An 18,712-nucleotide genomic window follows, 5' to 3' on the forward strand; every position below is an offset into this window, starting at 1 on the left:
TTGTGATGGGCATTTTTCACAGTTATCTAATGTTTTAAAAAAACAAACAATTAATCAATTAATCAAAAAATGAATGTCCACATTAATCAACAGTGAAAATAATCATCGTTCCACCTGTGAGGCTTGCATCTTTATGTCTGATTGCAGCTTATATCTGTGGCCTTTGTGGCTTTTCATCAGCGTTAAAACACTCCTGTGTGTCCGTGTGTGTATGTGTGTGTGTGTGTGTGTGTGTGTGTTCTTCACAGGGAGATTAGGTTCCGTAAGCGAGCCCAGTCCGCTGATGATGAGGGCAGCATGGAGCTGGCAGAGTCCCTCCAACATCTCACACTGTCTGAGTTCCTCAAAGAGTATGTGGGGGGGTGCTGAACCTCCTTCCGCCTGTTGAAACGTCCTTAATTGTCCAATATAAACACAACTAACCTTAAAGACCCTTAAACTCCACTTACAGTATGACATGTTTACCACCTAACGACAATAGACCCCAACCTCCCTCTCTCCTCTCCTCTCAGTGTGCGGCAAAGTCTGTCATTGTCATTTTGCATGTCTCTAACAATCTACTAATTTTAATTTATTTTCACAGCACAGCGTCGCAGAGGATGAAAACAAACTTTGTGTGTGTGTGTGTTCATGTTTATTTATTTCCATCACATTTCTTTTTCCAGAGACGACACAATGAAATAATATGTTGGGATGAACTGTTATTTCATGGCAGGACGTTGCAGTTTGAACTAACCACAGCACAGCTCATGAACCAGTTGTATGCATGTGCACTATAAGCATACGAGAATAGACCGCTGTACATTTCACACTCATCTGGAGCCTCTGCCTGCACCTGCACAAGCCTGTCGTTCTTGCTTTTCTTGTAGACTCAGAAAATCAAGACTTCAACCTTACCTAACACAAATGTGACATTTTTAGTGGTTTTTAATCACAGAGCTGAAATGCAACGTAATGAACTGCACTGACGTTATTTGAACTTTTCCACAGAATTGAAGAGGAGGAGCTGGATAAGTACAATATCCCGACCAAGACAGAGTCAGAGAAGTACAAAGTCATCCGCACCTTTAGTTTCCTGAAGAGCAGGATGTCCAGCACACGCAACAAGACCAAGGTAAACACAGAGCACAAACAGTCCTCGCCTCTGCTGCTACACCCATCTAAACTTCAGCTTAAATTAAAACTAGACTGTACAGAATAACTTAACAAAACTTAAAGTCATAACACAGGCTGATTTATAAAATGGGTTGTTGTAATATTGCATCTAAGGGCAGATGTCAGTTTTCAGATAATATTCATTCAGCAAAGAATGACTCATATAGTCAAATGTATGTATGATGTTGCATTAGAAGATTTGAAACCCACACACACCGTAAACATCTGTTTTATTTGTGGTTAAATGAAAGTATTGTTAAAATGTTTCAGCACACCATCTCTGATGATTATAAGTTACAAAGCAATGTTTATTTGGATTTCTCAGATTTAGGAAAAAGTAAAACTTTTGATTCAATCTATAAAAGGGAAAATTTTAGCTTGTGTTTCAGGGCCAGATATTTTCAGTGGAGCAATACTTTGGCTCGCAGACCGCTAACTGCCTTCCTCTGCTGCACAGTCCAGTCAGCTTTATATGCTGCACTAGCCTGTCTCACTAGTTTAATAGCTTAATAACACATGGGATATTTCCACTGAAGTGTGAGCTCTGGAGATGTAAGTGTGCACATACGAGCTGATTGAATTTTATATGTGTTTTAAAGTGTTTTACAGTTTAGTAAAAACCTGTTATCCCAGGTCTAGACTCAGGTATGGAATATGTGGCTCTGTCTTTCTGCTCTCTGGGAGACAGAACCAGGAAATGTTTCTGGGACTCACTCAAGGTCAGAGTGACAGACCAAACATGGTGTCCAGCCTCTTTCCTTTTAATGATTAATCCCCTGTTGTTGAGTCAGCACAGAAACTGGAAGCCCCCTCCGACCTGCATCTGTTGTTTATGCCATGCTTCATTTCCTCGTCAGCGGAACTTTCTTATGGTTCGGAAAGAGGCGGGCATTCCTTCCAGGCTCAGCTTGTCTACTCACGTGCGGGAGAGTTTACTCTGCAAATAGAAACTTGACAGAGATCTTTACCCCGGCGTATGAGGCCTGCTTTGGCTTGAGTTCATAGGTGTGGTTGTCAATCACACTTTTTCTCTGTCTGTGCCTTCTTTGTTTACACTGATGTCTCTGTCATGGTTTTCAAAGGGGAAGGGGAAGGACAGGGAATCCAAGGATAGGCAACTGAATGGACATCGGTTTGCGACAGGGTCCTGTTTGGGCCCCACCGTGTGTGTGGTATGTGACAAACCGGCGTCTGGAAAGGACCTGCTGCATTGCCCCAGTGAGTAAAATTTTAACTCCAAGAAGTTTATATTTATAATTCTTTAAAAAAAATAAAAAAAATTCACATACGTACAAATGGTCCTATCCTAGGTTGCACTGCCATCGTCCATAAGGGCTGTAAGGAATCCGTTCCCCCATGTTTGAAGGTGAGGGTTGTCCTGAAATAGATTTATCTGCTCGCTCCTGCTGGAGCTTGTCCTTGGATCAATTGTTTATCCGCTCTAACTAGCCTCTCTCATTTGTATTACTCAGAAACTTCAGGATAAATATGCTGTTACCATGGTGAAGAACAGGACAGCATCCCTCCCACAGAGTGAGTTTACAAGACAAGGGTCAACGGTCGCAAACAGTTTTGTTGTTGAGTCTCTTAACCGTGTTGTGCATGAAATTTCCTGTTTTGTAACATTTCTGTGTGGTTGCAGTGGGGATGTCAGTGCCATGTACGCTAATGTGGGGTTACTCTCGTTTAAAATCTGTTCCCGCAGATTTCACAGTGAGAGACAGCCCTCCTCAGTGTGTGGCCCCCATCTCTACCTCTCTACCTGTCATGACCCCCAAGGAGAAGAAGGATGCTGTGACCCAGTCCTGCTCTCTCTCCAACAGTGACAGGTCATTAAACTCTCAGATTTAATAAATTACATAAATATGATGTGGTGATATTGGTAAAAAATAATATTGGTATAATAATGCTTGTCTATGTTCTTCTGTGTGTGTCCAGTCGGCTCAGTGAGAGTTCAGAGACAGAGTCTGATGCCGTGAAGGTGACCAGCCATTCAGAAGAGCTGCTGCCGACTCCGACGTCCTCCACCTCCACGGACTCATACTTCGGAGAAGGTACGAGATCAATAATTGGTCGTTGTTTTAGGTTTTCACAGATTCCCACTGAAACAGACCCAAAACCAAACAGATTGGTCTCCAATTTTTACATGGATTTTATGTCCCCACGAACCCAAACACTATTATATTACGATTGTGAAACAGCGTTGCTCAGAAAATCCTCCAGTGATCGGAAGTAAAGAAAACAATAGGGAGAAAATGGAAATGAGCCGCTGCCGATGCGTCACAGATGTTTAGGCATTTTGAGTTACATAACAGGACACAACAAACAGCTGCGTCGAAAATGTGTGTTTTAAAAATTGTATTTTACGTCTTTTCAGGATTTTAATTTTTAAATTTTATCTAATTGAAAATGAAGCAAACACAAATGTATGGAGAAAAATTTGTCTCTTATTTTTTATATTATATTTATATATTATTTACATTACAAGTTTCTTCTTGTAAAAAAAGTGGTCCTGTTCTGAAGTCATTAGATGCAATGTGGTGTTATGAGGAACAATTTCAACTGATTCTGAAATTGTTATCATGTCGGGACACGACACAGTCTCTACATTTACTGGAATATTTACTTAAATATTGTCGGATAAAAACGGTGACTAGCTGTTGACTGTTTTGGGAAAAACTCATTTCCTACTTTGAAATTCCACATCCTGACTGCAGTGACAAAACAATAGGTGTCCATATTTTCCACCCGCACTTAAACACAACCTCTATTTGGGGATCAGAAACGGTGAAAAGAGTCAAAACTCCAGATACAAATGTAACCCACTCCAGATATTTATACACACAGGAAGCTTTTCAGAAGCAAATTAAATCACAAAATTATCCAGCCTGAGGTTGGAGATTTGTACATAGACTACTGACATTAAAATACTGCCGACCCTAGTAGTCAGATTTATTTGTCCATTGTTTTACATTTGTTTAAATTGGTTGGTGTGTGTGTGTTTTCTTGTAAACACCACAAATTTCTAATTAATCTTCAGTTTGTAAATGGTTTTTATTTATGGATCAAGAAACAGGCATTTGTTGTGGCCAGTACTGAGACTAAGTTCTCTCTAGATAATTATCCCCAGGGATGAAACAGCACACTGAGATGGGTGGAAGTCATGAAAATGAAGCCTGGCAGTTTTGATTAATATTAGTTTTGTCCCTTTTTGTATCCATAGACTGTGTGGACGCGTATATCCAAAGTGACATCTCGGCTGATGCTGTGGATTACGAGGCGGAATCGTGGAGTCTGACGGTGGAGCACAAGTTCTGCAAGAGGCAGGAGAAACGAGCTGTCAAGAGGCAGGATGTTATCTATGGTGAGCAGATGCCAGACCGCTGGAATGTGCCATTTTCTGCCAGTGTCAGTATTTCATATGCAAGATTGCTGTAACTGCATATAATTGTTGTAAGGTTGCCAATGGTTGAGTAACAGACTCAGTTTTTTGAAGAGATATAACATAAGTGATACAGACATTGAGTGTTGACGTGTTGAACCTCTGATGCAGAGCTGATGCAGACAGAGCTCCACCACCTCCAGACGCTACACATCATGGCGGAGGTTTTCCGGCGAGGCATGAGGGAGGAAGTGCAGCTCGATTCGGAGGCGGTGAAGCGGGTCTTCCCCTGTCTGGACCAGCTGCTTCTCTTCCACCACGCCTTCTTCGCCGCCATGAAGGAGCGGCGACACAGCTCAGCCGAGCCCCAGGGACACAGGAACTACCTCATCCAGCAAATAGGAGACGTCCTGCTCCAGCAGGTTGGTCTTCTGAGACTACCTGTCTCTGAGGTGTGGCTGGTTGGAAACTGGTGCAGATGTGAATCACTGTGTGTGTGTGTGTCTGTATTTTTCTGCAGTTTTCAGATGAAAATGGGGAGAAAATGAAGCAGGTATATGGACAGTTCTGCAGTCGTCACAACGAAGCAGTCAGCTTTTTCAAAGAGCTCCAGCAGCATAACAAGAGATTTCAGAACTTCATTAAGGTATTTAACGTTCCCATCCCTCATCATCTTTTTTTTTTTTACGTATTTACCGCTCTTTCAACCAATTCCAAAATAAAAGTATCACTACCCCGCTGCTCATGCAGATGTTGTATAAATCTTGATGATACTTTTTAAAAGCAACAAGGTAATAATTCTCTGGTGCGACGGAGGGAGATCCCAGAGTGCATCTTGCTGGTGACCCAGAGGATAACAAAGTACCCAGTGCTGCTGGAGAGGGTCCTACAATATACTCAAGGTAAGTCATTTACTGCCATCTGCTGGCGAGATTGGTCACTAGAACCAAATGCTTGCTCAAAAACAGCACAATGCACAGTATCTCAGTTGCAAACATAGAACTAAATCATGATTCAGTCTTCATGTGTTCGTCCTTCCTCACCCGTCAGAAGAAACAGAGGAGCACGCCGACCTTTCCAAAGCCCTGGCTCAGATCCGGGAGGTGATAGCCGCCGTGGACTTGAGCGTCAGCGAGTACGAGCGGCACCAGAGGTTACAGGAGGTGTGGAACCGCATGGAGAACCGCAGCTCGGCCAAGCTGAAGAACGGACATATGTTCCGCAAGCAGGACATGATGGGGCCGGGACAAACGCTCAAACACCAGGGGCTGCTCCTGTGGAAGACTGCCACGGGTCGACTAAAAGGTGAGACTGGCATACGGTAAAACTGTTTTATTAATGTTTTTTTTTACATGCATTTACATGATGACAATGTTTTCCTACTTATACTCACTTCCACAGATGTGCTGGCGCTCCTTCTCACAGACACACTCATCTTCCTGCAAGAAAAAGACCAGAAGTACACGTTCGCCACCGTGGTACGCACACATTCATCGCGTGGGACAAATTCCCACCTGTTCACATAAAGTGAATTATTTTATGCAGGGCCATTATCATCTTGTGTAAAATAATACATTTCCCCTCCTTTTTAATGTGCTCCAGGACCAGAAGCCTCCAGTCATCGCGCTGCAGAAGTTAATAGTGCGAGAAGTTGCAAACGAAGAGAGAGGGATGTTTCTGATCAGCGCGTCAGCCGCCGGGCCAGAAATGTACGAGGTCCATACGTCATCCAAAGAGGAGCGAAACGCTTGGATGAGGCTGATTAGAGAGGCTGTAGAGAGGTTTGTATACGTCTGTGTGTGTGACCTGAGGAGAGGCAAACTGAACATCAAGATTTCCCTATTTTTTTCTGACCTTTGTTTACTGTTGCCTCTGCTCAGCTGTCCGGAGGAAGAGGAGGAGTACACAAGTGAATCTGAAGAGGAGAAGCGAGCTGCCGAGGCTCGTATTCAGAAGATCCATAAGTTACAAGGTACTTGGAAACGTGACTTCATTTATTTTATTTTTTTCCCCTTCACAACCTTGAATATTTATCACCACAGAGTTAATACAGTAAAGTGCTTAATCCTTGAACCATATGAACTTGTGTATCAGAGAGTCTGATGAGCCAGGACCAGCAGATCTGCTCCAGCCTGGAGGAGAAGCTGCACATTTACACAGAGCTCTCGGCTCTGAACGGGAGGACGGACCCTCCGGTGGTCGAAGCGCGCCTGCTCGTCCAGCCGCACTCAGAGGAGCTGCCCCAGGCCGCCGTGCTGCTGGCTGCAGCTCTGCAAGAGGGTGAGACGTTTGGCATGGACTATACTACAAACACAGACATACAGTACAGTATTGTTTTGTGAAAGTTTATTACTGTTATTTATTTATTTATTTTGTTTGACTATTTTAGATATTATTCATGTAGTTGTCTATTGATAAAGTTCAGTTTCTCCACTCATTTAAATTCATTGACAATTGCTGTCCATTCATAAATGTATGTGGGATATTGCTCGGGTGTAATGTAACAAAAGAGCAGTCAACTTCTACTCTAATAATTCACTTCTTATTGCTTTCCAAAAAATAAAAAACACTAACATCACGCAGAACAAAGACATTAACAGAAGAGGTAATGATAATAATGATAAAAACAATAAACCTAAGTATTTTCATTTTGTGAAAAAAATTAAAGGATGAGCTCAGATAATATGAAAATGGTGTGTCATTTTTTTTTACACCTGCCTCCAGCATTTGTTTTGTTTCTGTGAGCCCCTTTGTCAGAATTTGAGTTCTGGTTAGAAGAAAATATCGTATTATTTTCTTCTAACCAAATGCTCACAGAAACCTTATAAGCCCAGTTGCACACTTAGTTTCACACTTGTGTTGTTTTTTGTTTTCCAGCTGAAAACCTTAAAGCCACGCTGTCATCCAAGGCTCGTTCTCCCTCCAGCCAGAGCCCGGACTCTGACACAGACTCTGTGTTTCCTGTCAGCCCTGCTCCGCTCGCAGAGCTCCCCTCAGATCCCTCTGAGCCCTCACCTGAAACCCCCGAGGCCAGTGAGGCGAGCTGGACCGAGGCCCTTGTTTTTCAGTCCCCAACTCAGTTACAAAAAACGGACACAGATGAAGTTGACCTCAAGGTACAGCACTGATCCTTGTATTTAGCTCATAGCAATGATTGCTTGACCTCATGATATAAATTGAAATAGAAAATTAGATAGGTTGTTTGAGTTAAATATTGATGCAGCAATATGATGTAATGTTTTTCCCATTACTGTAGTTGTGATGGTGGAGTTACAGTGCTATTGCAGAGGTTATTATAGGTCATTACAGCCTCTTACAGCCTGCAACTGAATGTCACCTATTTCCACTTCTCCACTGATGTGTGGCTCGAGATTGCCAGCAGTTGTTTTAATAATTCAGTGCGGTCTATTAGAATTACATTTCAGTCTTAATGTGATGAATCATTGATTAGCTCATAATAAAGGAAGAAGTCCATTTAGTTCCCAAAGGTATTGTGCCATTAAAAATGGATATGGAGACTTATTCCAATTACCGTGCCACAGTTGTGCTACCGTTTGCAGAATTTTTGTGAACTGTGAGGTAAATGACGCTGATAAAAGAAGGAGAATCATTTTCTTATCCACTGCTATGTGATAATTCAAGCCCAGAGAGTTTGGTAGGAAATCATGTGGCCTCAGGGGGGCGCAAATGTTGCATGAATGCAACTTCAAATTTTAGACTCTTCCATTAGCTTTTCCATGAGAGGGGAGTACTCTGACTTCCCTGTGTAACTCATTAATTAGCAAAAAATAAGTGACATGTACATGAAATCTTAAAATTCAAGCATGAAACAAACATTAACCTGCATGTTGTGTGTGACTCTGTCCGTTAACAGGTTGCTCAAAGTGTCCAAAGCCTGACCCAGTTACTCTACAGTCTGCAGGTGAGTGGATTACCTCAGTATGCAGGTGTACAACCACAGCCCTCATCTACATTAGCAAGTCTACAAACAAAACAAAGCCCCACTATGTTCTCACTGCGAACAGACACATGCTATGTTAGTGTCTCACTCAGTGGAGATGAAGGCTTTAGAGTGTCTGCACACACCAGCTTCAGTAAACACAAGCAACACTCCGCTCAGCTGTTTGAAGCCGAGAGCAGTGAGCTACAGGAGAGAGGATCCTACTGATCTGTTTTCTGCTGAGAGGCATCGGACGTCTTTTGTTTCTCTGCACACGCACACACACACACACACACACACACACACACACACACACACACACACTCTTTCTACACAAATTTACATTTTATACCCAAGAGGAGTGTATATATGTGTGTGTGTGTGTGTGTGTGTCTGTGTGTGTGTGTGTGTGTGTGTATTTGCATATGGACATGTTTGCCCGCACAATCTGTGTAGGTTTGCTGGTTTTGATCTCAGTGTCATTTTCATATACAAAGTCCTTTCTTACGCATGAACCTGAAAGCCGCAGTTCTACCAGCGGCAGTGGGAATCTTTCCTCCGTCTAAAGAGACGCTGTTTCCCATCGCACATAAAAAGTCAGGGCGCCCTGCGGAGCCTGACGATAATTTCCGTCACATTTTGCCATTCAAATCACTTTCTCTTTCTGCCTGTTGTGAGGAGGCACACGTGGTTAAAGTGGTGGTTAAAGTCTGTGCATTTTGATGAACCCCATCCCATCCCTGTGCCAGGCGGCGGTGACCATCCAGGACAGCTGCTACGAGGTCCAGAGGCTCCTCCTCCGAGAGACAGGGCGCCCCTCTCCCCGCGCCCAGCGACCTCACCTTCCAAGCATCCGGGGCAACACCCTACAGGAGCAGGAGAAGCAGCGTAACCTGGAGAAGCAGAAGGAGGAGGTGGCGGCGACTCAGCGGCTCCAGTACCGACTGCGCCAGGAGAAGGAGCGCTGGGAGAGGGCGTGCCAGGCCAGGGAGAGCCAGCAGGGGGAGCAGGAGAGCAAGCTGGAGGAGAGGGAGAGGCAGTGCCACCTGGCGGCGGAGAGGCTGAGGCGTGAGAGGGAAGAGCTGGACGAGCAGCTGGAGGAGTACCAGCAGAGCCTGGAGCGGCTCAGGGAGGGCCAGAGGAGCGTGGAGAGGGAGCGGGAGCGCCTGGAGAACCAGGAGAAGCTGCTCCAGACCTGGAGGCACGGCCGGCAGAGGAGCCTGCCCACTGTGATTCCTCACATGGTCATACCTCTAGATGGGCAGCAGGTAGGGCAGCGAACACAACTGACACAACACAGATCAGTTTCTTCTGTCTGTGGGTTTTTTTTAAATAACCACAACTTAATAACTGTGATGCTTCCAGACCAAAGCTCTTGACCCTGACACCAGCCTGATGTTCAGATATACAGTGTTTATGGAGTATTTCTTGGCTAAAGTCATTAATGAGCTTTTCCCAGACAGCTATCACCCTGAGTTACGCTGGTTCACTCATTTACACAGAGCAGCTCAATCCCCTCTTGATGTACGACCTGCGATAATGAGAGCAATTTCAGCATCATTTGTCTTAGTGCTCCAGCAGCTCCACTCACCAATAAACATCTTAATGATTGATGATAATTAAACCGTTGCAAATAAAAGCTCCCGACAAAATAATTAAAACCAGAGGCACACAGCACGAGAAACCAATCAATCGTGTCCAAAAGGACTTAAATCATCTGCACTTTGTTTGAAAAGCACTACAGTGAAATGTCCCCCGCAGCTGGAAGGCATAGAGGATAAAGGGTGCGCCGCTCTCCTTGCCCTTTAAGTCTCAGTGTACTTCAAATGGGGAAGCAGCGGTGGTGAAACGAATAAAGCAGGTTTAGCCTCCGCTGGGCACGTCTTTATGCCGCTCAGTTCAGCAGGTGTGAGCGTTCAAAAGACGCACACAGAGCACTCGAACGGACAGACAAATGAGCAGCCTCGTGTTACAATGCTCCCTCCCTCCCTCGTTAATTTACACGCCACCCTGGGCTTCTGCAGGCTGGACGTGAGGCTCTCCTGGTTGTTTGCACACTTATTTATTTCCATTCATCTGCGGTAGCCGGTGTGGAGGCTGCATTAAAAGCAGTGGGTTGACAAAGGCGTGCAGAAGCAGTTGAGGTCCTAATGTTCCCCTCCTAATGTTTTTAGCCAGAGGCAGCAGTTCACGGGGTCAGAGACAGATCGAATGACGCGCACACACACACACACACACACACACACACCAGCTCTCAGGTCCTCTCTAATTAGCTGTGCTGCCTCGGCTCAGCGATGGAAAGGCCATGTAGATGTGAAGATGGGAGAGGAGAGGAGAGGGTATTAGAAGAGGGGTTAATGTTCACCAGACATTAAAGGGTCAGTTCATCCAAATGACTAAACATTTTTCCCATTTACCTCCAGTTGTACTTAGCCTTGCATTTTTAGTTTAATTTCCCCTAAGGTCAGAGAGATCCATCTCTTAACAGCTTCACCTTTAAACCCGTCCAACAGAGGTTTGTTTGTGTTGCGCAAAGCAATGAAAAATTACCTTTTGAAAAACATCCTTTTTTTCCTCATTGCTCAGGATAATCCACAGAACACACTGTCCAGTTTTAATGGGAACTGCTTTCAACAGAAAAAATAGTCCCTATGAAGAACGTGCTGTCCGTTAAGTTATAAAATCTAATTCCTGATCCCTCATGCAAATGCATCAGTGCCCTTCAAAGGTGCATTGTTGGAAGGTTTCACATGTGTTCAACATCAAGAATATGCGCTTCCTCTGTTTTCATGTTCACGCTGTGCTTGGTTTTCACCTTTCAGCTCCTTTGCTGAATGTGACCGTGATATTTGCTCGCTCCCTCAGGACCCGGCGCCAAGTCAGTCAAGAGACCACGGCGGCAACGGCTCCATGTTTGTGAATGAGGCTGCGTTCGCCAGCACCAGCATCAACAACCGCCACGTCCACCACAAAAGAAACGACCCCAGCGCACACAACTGTCTCAACAGCCTGCTGGCCAGATCCAACAGCAGACAGCCCCCCACAGCGAAGACCCCCCATAATCCACACTCAGACTCCCAGGGATGGGTGATGGGGACAGGGTACCTCTACAGCCCTGCAGGAAGGCTGGCACTGCCGCACACACCCGCTGGTAAGGTTCACTAACAAGTTCATCTTTTATCATCTTTTGAATGTCAGAAAAAAGGGGAAATGTCTGTTACAATTTCCTGCAATCCTGCAATCCAATCTTGTTTTGTCCGTCCAACAGTCCATAACCAATGATGTTCAGTCTGCTTTCATATGAGTCTGTGTGTCCCAAACTTTTTGGCTCATGACCCCCAAAAATTGCCAATGACCTGACATCACAGGTGTCAGAAGTCTATGAGTTACACATTTTGACCTCTCAGTCTCCCAGATTGTCTCATTTGAAAACATTTTTGAGGCACAAAGAGATGCAACTATTTTCTATTAGACTATTTCTCCAAAAAAATGAACAGACTGTAGATTAGAATAAAAATAGTCCAGCAGAATCTATCACGCATTTAAGGGGTCTCGAACCCTAGATTGGGAAACACTGAGATAGGAATAAAGAAAAGCTGGAACGAACTTCAGAGATTATGTGTTGCTTTGACTTTGAGAAAGAAACCAAAGCTATAGAGAAAGTGATTTGATATTTGAGCACGTAGCTACATTAATTTCCATATTAATGAGTAAAAACTGTTCTTTTTTTTTACTGTTATCTTTGGTTTCAGATACCATCAGTGATGGGATGTAAGTTGGCATGGGAATATCCACTAATGAATGCATCAAGTGGCTTAATTAGTCATTTTCATTAGTAGTTATGTTTAATATCCTGTGTCTTAATGCTAATGGTGCGATATTGCACAGCTCAAGAGCGGCTCTTATATTGGACAGTAGTGTGCTGTTATCATGGTGTCGCTGCATAATTGAGAAATCTGCTACCTGTGAGAATGTAAACAAACCCTCTGCCTCCTGTTTGTGTGATACACACACACACACACACACACACACACACACACACAGACACACATACACACACACACACATGCATACATGCATGCATACATGCATACATACATACACTGCTGTCAAGGCTGTATCCCTGGTGAGGCCTTGTCTGTCCTTCCTCTCAGTTAATCAGTGTCTCCCAACAAAGAAACCCCACCCCCCCACCCCCACCCGCACCTCCCACCTCCTCCACCTGCACCACCAGCGGGCCCCTCGCCTGCCAAAGGAAAAGAAAATCAATGGTTTCTCTATCTATTGACTGGTGGGGCAGACAACAGCATGTGAATCACAGTTCACAGGCGATGGCTGACTGATTGGGACATCGATCTGAAAAAATCTTTACAAAACTCATTACAGCATGACTTGTCATCGCATCGGGCGAAGGGTTGGGGGCTGGTGAAAGGAAAGGAATGAGAGATGCAGACGAGTATTAATCTGTGTTTCACTCGGGAGGCGTCAGCTACACTCTCATGTTTTTGCCCGTCCCCATTCCTAATGCATTCATGCACACGCTCATTCTGATATTCACGACAGGCGGGGGTGAGGGGGGGGATTACAGGTTATATGTGACTTGTCTCTCGGTCCTTGTAAAAAAAAAAATGGGGTCAGTGTTAACTGATGATGTGGACTTTCTGGTATTGTTTACCAGCTATAGCAGCTCCCACAATCTCCTCCTCATTGATCAGCTTATTAACCTTTCCTCATTATTGAGCCCCACTGAAACCTGAGTCACTTGTTAACAAGCCCAGGTTGTATACTCGGTTGCAGTCTACAGCGCAGGGTGCGCTCCAGCTGACATCTACCCACAATCCATTTCTCAGTGGATCCCATGAGAGCCTGCAATGAAATAATCTTACACAGTGAATAAAATCCCCAATCTTCACATGATTTCCTGTTAGATTTAAACCTCTATAAGGAGTCGTTTTGGTATTTTTATGTGCAGTCGAGGCTTTAAAAGCTCCTTTGCGGCCACACAGTGGATGACGCGCTGTCTGGTATGTGGAGGAACCTGGTGTCTCTTTATTCCTGTTAAAAAGAAAAGGAATCCCTTTCAAATGCAAATGATCCGTGGTGCCGCCAGTCACATGGATCAAAATATGATCTCACTTCTCCTCCTCACCTGAGCATGTGAATATTTTTTTTCTCATGCACACACACAGACACGCACACAGACAGACACATGCACACCCTTTTTTTTTTTTTTTCATTCAGTGGATTTCCATAAATTGTTCCTGCTCGGCGTAATCTCGGGGAACCAGTTGGATGGAATTTACTGAAATGACGACTCATCTGATGAGTCGTATCTGGTTTTTGTTGCTCACCCGTCTCACACAAAGGATGACAGCATCGTGAGTGCGCTGAGGAAGAAAAGAGAGATGAAACTGGTGCTGCTTACAATCTGTAGATGAATTCACACTTTGTATAACGTGCTGCGTGATGCACAAACCTGCTTTGTTACTATGTAACAAAGACATCTGGCTGCACATTAATGGCTAAATCATACTAATGATTATGTTTGCTCAACTGGGATCGTTACTAGAACAGAATAAAAGGACGTTTTTGTCCCACTAGGACAGGAAATTTGTCTTTGTCTGACCAATCAAGACAATAAACAAAGTAAAAGTATACACATATGATCAGAAATACATCAACATATGTGCAAACTTTGATGAAATCTTCCTTTATTGGGACGTTTTAGTGCTGTGTGTTCATCCAAGGATTTTTGTGGACGATCTACAATAGTACAGATTGTTCTGACAATCCTAACCAACTTGTTATTGTTTGCCACAGTCAGGTTGCCAAACCAGACTCAGATATTATTGGGATTATCACACATGACATCAAAATTGTTGGTGGAGTTCAGTTTGTTGTCAGTGTATGTTCCCAGCCTGAAACTTTTAAAGGGGAGCACAGACATCATAGTCAAAGTGTTTACAGGTTTTGAGGAATACAAGTTGTGTGAAGTGTTTTGTGGCTCCAGAGGGAGCTGAGCAAAGTCTGATAAATTGCCTCAGGTCATGTCATTGAAGTCGGTTCGGTCTGAAGACTACAAGTTCAAATTAAAAAAACGTGGGTGTGTGGGGTTGCAAAGAATTGAGCTTGGCAGATCTCTGTAGGCTACTCCTCATCTCTGCTACAGGCTAGCAGCTCAAGACTACATTAGCCTAACACACCCAAATACCCGACCTAACTTTCAGTGGTTGGGTTGCATTGTGGGAAATGGAGGCGCCAGGTTTTGACAAGGAAAAGAAATGCGTTAAAAAAGATATCTCTTTACCTCGGGGGCTGGGAATGACAGCACTCCAGCGTCGACCGCATTCCAGTACAACAAGTCGGAAGTGCGCTGTTGTTGTTGCTTGTTGTTGTTGTTGTTGTTGTTATTGTTAAGAATACCAGCTGATAACAAAGCATTACGCGGTATTTGTATACCGCACATGTTTGCACAACATGTCCACAAATAGAAGTTAGGACAGAACAAGATAGAAATATAAGACAGAAGTGCTAATAAACAGAATATTAATACAGCTTTCACTTCTGTTGCTGCACAGAGCAGCCATCTTGGATTTTTAGGTCGGGGGTTGTTGAGGTTCATCTAACTCTCTGAGTCGGAAATCCAACTTCAGGGGACGTTCCTGTTGAAACTTCCAGTTGAAATGGAACAACCCATTATTTTTAGGCCTTTTTGCCTTTATTATTATTATTATTATTATTCTAGTCAGAATCAGAGATGCAAACTAAGAATAAATGGTACACGGTCTATCAGGTGAACCACTGGAGCGCCCGTTCACCATTATTATATACCCAGGAGTGGAGGGGGGGTGGCTTCATATAGTCATCAATGTTTAGGGTTAAGTAGATGTTATGCAGCCCCTAACAAATTCATATTCTGTACTGCTTTCTTTAAATAGCATCCACTCGCTGTCTGTGTCTGGAACATATTAATAATGCTAAAATCTTTTCATCATCTGGCTGCACACTGATGTCTCATCTATCAGAGGCCAGGCCTATATGGTGGCTAACAGAGCTACTCTAACAGACTCTTATATAATTAATCAAACAGAGACACTTTCCTACAGGGACACAATGAGGCAATTTATAGTTCACGCCATCTGTTACCATGACAGCGCACCTGCCCTAATGCTAGACGGCACCCGCCATGCACACAAATGCGAGAATGCAACCTCGCACACGGACACATTATGAACTAGATACCACCCATGAAAACACATTGTCTTTCAGATCTCAATTAATTCAATAATAATGTTATTGATCCTTAAAGGGAACTCCTGAAGCTATAACAACATACTTCACACATCTTGGGTTTTTCATCCCTCCTCATTTCCGGTCTCATCTCTTCGTGTCAGCTGAGAAGTGTGCGGAGGCAGGTGTCATCGAATCCCGACCATGACGATTGATTGGGTTGACAAACAATGATAAAAGTGACACCTCTAAGAGTGATGGATACCTTGGAAATCGTATTGTTTTCACTTTCACTCTCATGCTCCAGTGCAGGAGCTAGCAGCAGGCTGAGCTGCAGCAGCTGTGGCTGATCTATATGCCGTTAGTGATTAGATGAGTGAGCTAAACAATTAGACTGAGCTCATTAAACACTGGCTACATGTCCCATCCTGGTGATTATTTGTCAGTGGTTACTAAATGATGAAGTCTCTTTAGTTTTAATTTGGTCAGTGTATTATCAGTGTCAGTTGCTGCGTTTCTTTTACATAGAGTATAATAATGTGTTTCTGTGTGTGTGCCCACTCAGATCATAACAGTCACAGCTACATCGGGGAGACATGGTCGTCAACAGCAAGCGGCGCTGATCCGTATCCGGAGCTCCCGCGTCCAAATGACCCTCAGCTGGACCTCAGTGCACTGGTTTCCTTGGATACTGACAGTGGTGGGGAGGAGGGCAGGGAGGAAACCATTGTGTACCTCTGAATATTGATAAATATCAGACTCTAAAAGGCCAACCCAGCATTTGGAGGATCATCAGAACCACGACTGGATCGGGGCGGCTTCAGGAAGCATTCCCTGTAAAGATTTTTTTTTTTTTTTTTGTATATTTGAAAGATTGTTTCGTGTTCTTTTTTTGTGTCTTTTTTTGTGCAGTGGTGAGTTACTGGAAACACGGAGAGAGAAACTGAGTTAAAGAAACTGAGGTTGTTTCAGACTCAATCTCACATGTGTCATGCACCTTAGCTTGAGGCACCACTGGGTGTTCAGTGTCTCTTTATTTTCTGTTTTCTTTTTTTGTGTGTGTGTGTGTGTGTGTGTGTGTGTGTGTGGTCTTTATTGTCTGCCTGGGCCCCTGCAGCCACACCTTTCCCCCTCTTCCCCTCTCTTCTTCCTACTGTCCCTCCCTCATCGCCTTCCTTCCTCAGGTCCCACATATCTCATCTCTCAAGCTCTATATTTATTAAATTTACCACAGAGCGAGACAAAGTGTATATCCAATATCAGTGAAACATCATGCTGCATCTCTCCAGTGGGTGATTGTCTTGCTATGGAGTAAACTGCCCCTTTTTCATTCATCAGACAGGCTGTGTTTATGTACGAGCCGAGCACAACGTGAAGCACAAAACATTAGGATTGAAAGATGAGGTGCGACAGCGTCACTCCCACGTTTTTCCGACCCGCTGCCTGTAGCATTCATTTATTTCTTTTCTATCTTGGGCACGTTTTTCTTGTTAAGAGAAATAAGCACCGATGTGAGTTTAAAAAAGATGTTGCAGCTGTGCTAATATGTCAGTTTTATCAGAGCGTAGCTATTCCATCACGAAAGCCTGAGAAAGCATCTTCTGAGCGCATCTGTTCCTGCAAAACGTCAAAGGAAGCTGTGGTGCAGGAAGATGAACATAAGAAAAACACATTGGGCCGAGCTAATTTAAGCACTAATGCAATTGCAACAATTCACAGTAACACAAATCTCTGATGACATTCCCAGAGGATAAATCCTTGTTACTTTAGTGATTCCATGACTTTTTCTCTAGCTCCACCACGAATTTGACATTTGCATTTTTCAAATGAAATGTTTTGGCTACAGGATGGCTTGTCATGAAATTTGGTTAAGACGTTCATCTGCACCTCAGGATGAATTATAACAACTTGTGATCCCTTAACCTTTCATCTGGCACCATGTCAAACTTTTAATTTGGCCAGTATTTTGGTTTATGACTAAACACCTGCAAAACCAACGATATTCCCATTATTGTCAGCTGTACTTTGTCTTCAGTGCTAGTTATCAAATGTTAGCATGCTAGCCGCTAAACTAAGATGATGAACATCGTAAGCATGGTAGTATTGTCATTGGGAGCATGTCAGCATACTGACATTAGCATTTAGCTCAAAGTGCAATTGTGCCTTAGTGCAGCTTCACAGAGCTGCTAGCATGGCTGTAGGATCTTAGCCTGTTGTTTTTTTTAATCCTCTCTCATTTTTCTGTCACCACTTTATGAAAATCCCATATTTGCTACATCTTTACATGTTGTAAAGGGTGGAAGACATTATTCTGAAATTATATTTGCAAGTGCCCAGAACAGTTTGAAGCAGCCATACCCTCAAAGCTGTTATGCTTAACACTAACTTGATTATTCATTTAGTATATTTACTTATTATCTCTCATGGGCATTTTTGTGTAAAGACGTCCTTGTGCCAATGCTTTAGGTGTCTCAATGTTTTACAGACACTATAAAAGATGAATTGGTTTAATTACTGTTGTAGTCTCCTAATGGGGCGAAAAGGCAGTGACAGTATTTTGACGTGATTTTAGTGCCGTGTATATATGTTTGTGCTTTTATTTATTTATTACAGTATAAAAGAGTTTTAATGTTCTACAGTGCTTTGTGAAGGGTTGTATTGTAAATAGAAGTGTACCTGTGTAAACTGATGAACAGGTGTGTTTTTTGTTGTGTACTCATGTGTTGTATATTCATACGCAGGTGTATTGATAAAATTACTTTTATTGAACTTGATATAGTGCTTTGTTTTCCTTTAGGCTAATTCACGGGGCTTTGTGAGGGTGTTAGTACAATGAAACAGCAAACTGGCTGAACCACAGACACAATGTTCAGCTCGGGTACAAATTTCTTTTCAGCTTTTACGTCCCCTGGTCTGAATGTGAAGCAGTGTCAGCAGATGTTTGAGTGAGGCACACGTTCGGTTGCCAGCAGTTACAGGTGGTGGACCAGGTGCATGAATGTCAG

The 18,712-nt window shown here is 43.5% G+C and overlaps 1 protein-coding gene across 4 annotated transcripts in view; it reads left to right on the forward strand.

Moving 5' to 3' along the window:
- arhgef28a (Rho guanine nucleotide exchange factor (GEF) 28a) overlaps positions 1 to 18,481 on the forward strand; it is a 42,561-nt gene extending 24,080 nt beyond the window's left edge. For 2 of the 4 annotated variants that reach the window (XM_087178224.1, XM_023422349.2), the window contains 21 exons: positions 249 to 350; positions 991 to 1,114; positions 2,238 to 2,373; positions 2,466 to 2,521; positions 2,628 to 2,688; positions 2,861 to 2,984; positions 3,094 to 3,209; positions 4,379 to 4,519; positions 4,709 to 4,959; positions 5,058 to 5,183; positions 5,322 to 5,439; positions 5,588 to 5,842; positions 5,939 to 6,015; positions 6,140 to 6,318; positions 6,418 to 6,509; positions 6,632 to 6,817; positions 7,415 to 7,653; positions 8,412 to 8,459; positions 9,227 to 9,745; positions 11,343 to 11,628; positions 16,273 to 18,481. In XM_087178224.1, the coding sequence (XP_087034350.1) occupies positions 249 to 350; positions 991 to 1,114; positions 2,238 to 2,373; positions 2,466 to 2,521; positions 2,628 to 2,688; positions 2,861 to 2,984; positions 3,094 to 3,209; positions 4,379 to 4,519; positions 4,709 to 4,959; positions 5,058 to 5,183; positions 5,322 to 5,439; positions 5,588 to 5,842; positions 5,939 to 6,015; positions 6,140 to 6,318; positions 6,418 to 6,509; positions 6,632 to 6,817; positions 7,415 to 7,653; positions 8,412 to 8,459; positions 9,227 to 9,745; positions 11,343 to 11,628; positions 16,273 to 16,448 (3,412 nt within the window). In that variant the 3' untranslated portion in view covers positions 16,449 to 18,481. The remainder of the gene's footprint in view (positions 1 to 248; positions 351 to 990; positions 1,115 to 2,237; positions 2,374 to 2,465; positions 2,522 to 2,627; positions 2,689 to 2,860; positions 2,985 to 3,093; positions 3,210 to 4,378; positions 4,520 to 4,708; positions 4,960 to 5,057; positions 5,184 to 5,321; positions 5,440 to 5,587; positions 5,843 to 5,938; positions 6,016 to 6,139; positions 6,319 to 6,417; positions 6,510 to 6,631; positions 6,818 to 7,414; positions 7,654 to 8,411; positions 8,460 to 9,226; positions 9,746 to 11,342; positions 11,629 to 16,272) is intronic. The other 2 variants (XM_087178225.1, XM_087178226.1) reach the window with 1 other exon arrangement.
- Positions 18,482 to 18,712: the final 231 nt, after the last annotated feature.

The sequence above is a fragment of the Seriola lalandi genome, unplaced genomic scaffold (assembly GCF_002814215.2).
Source record: "Seriola lalandi dorsalis isolate HSWRI2012SDOR001 ecotype SW California unplaced genomic scaffold, Sedor1 jcf7180002054680, whole genome shotgun sequence".
NCBI classification, from domain to species: domain Eukaryota; kingdom Metazoa; phylum Chordata; class Actinopteri; order Carangiformes; family Carangidae; genus Seriola; species Seriola lalandi.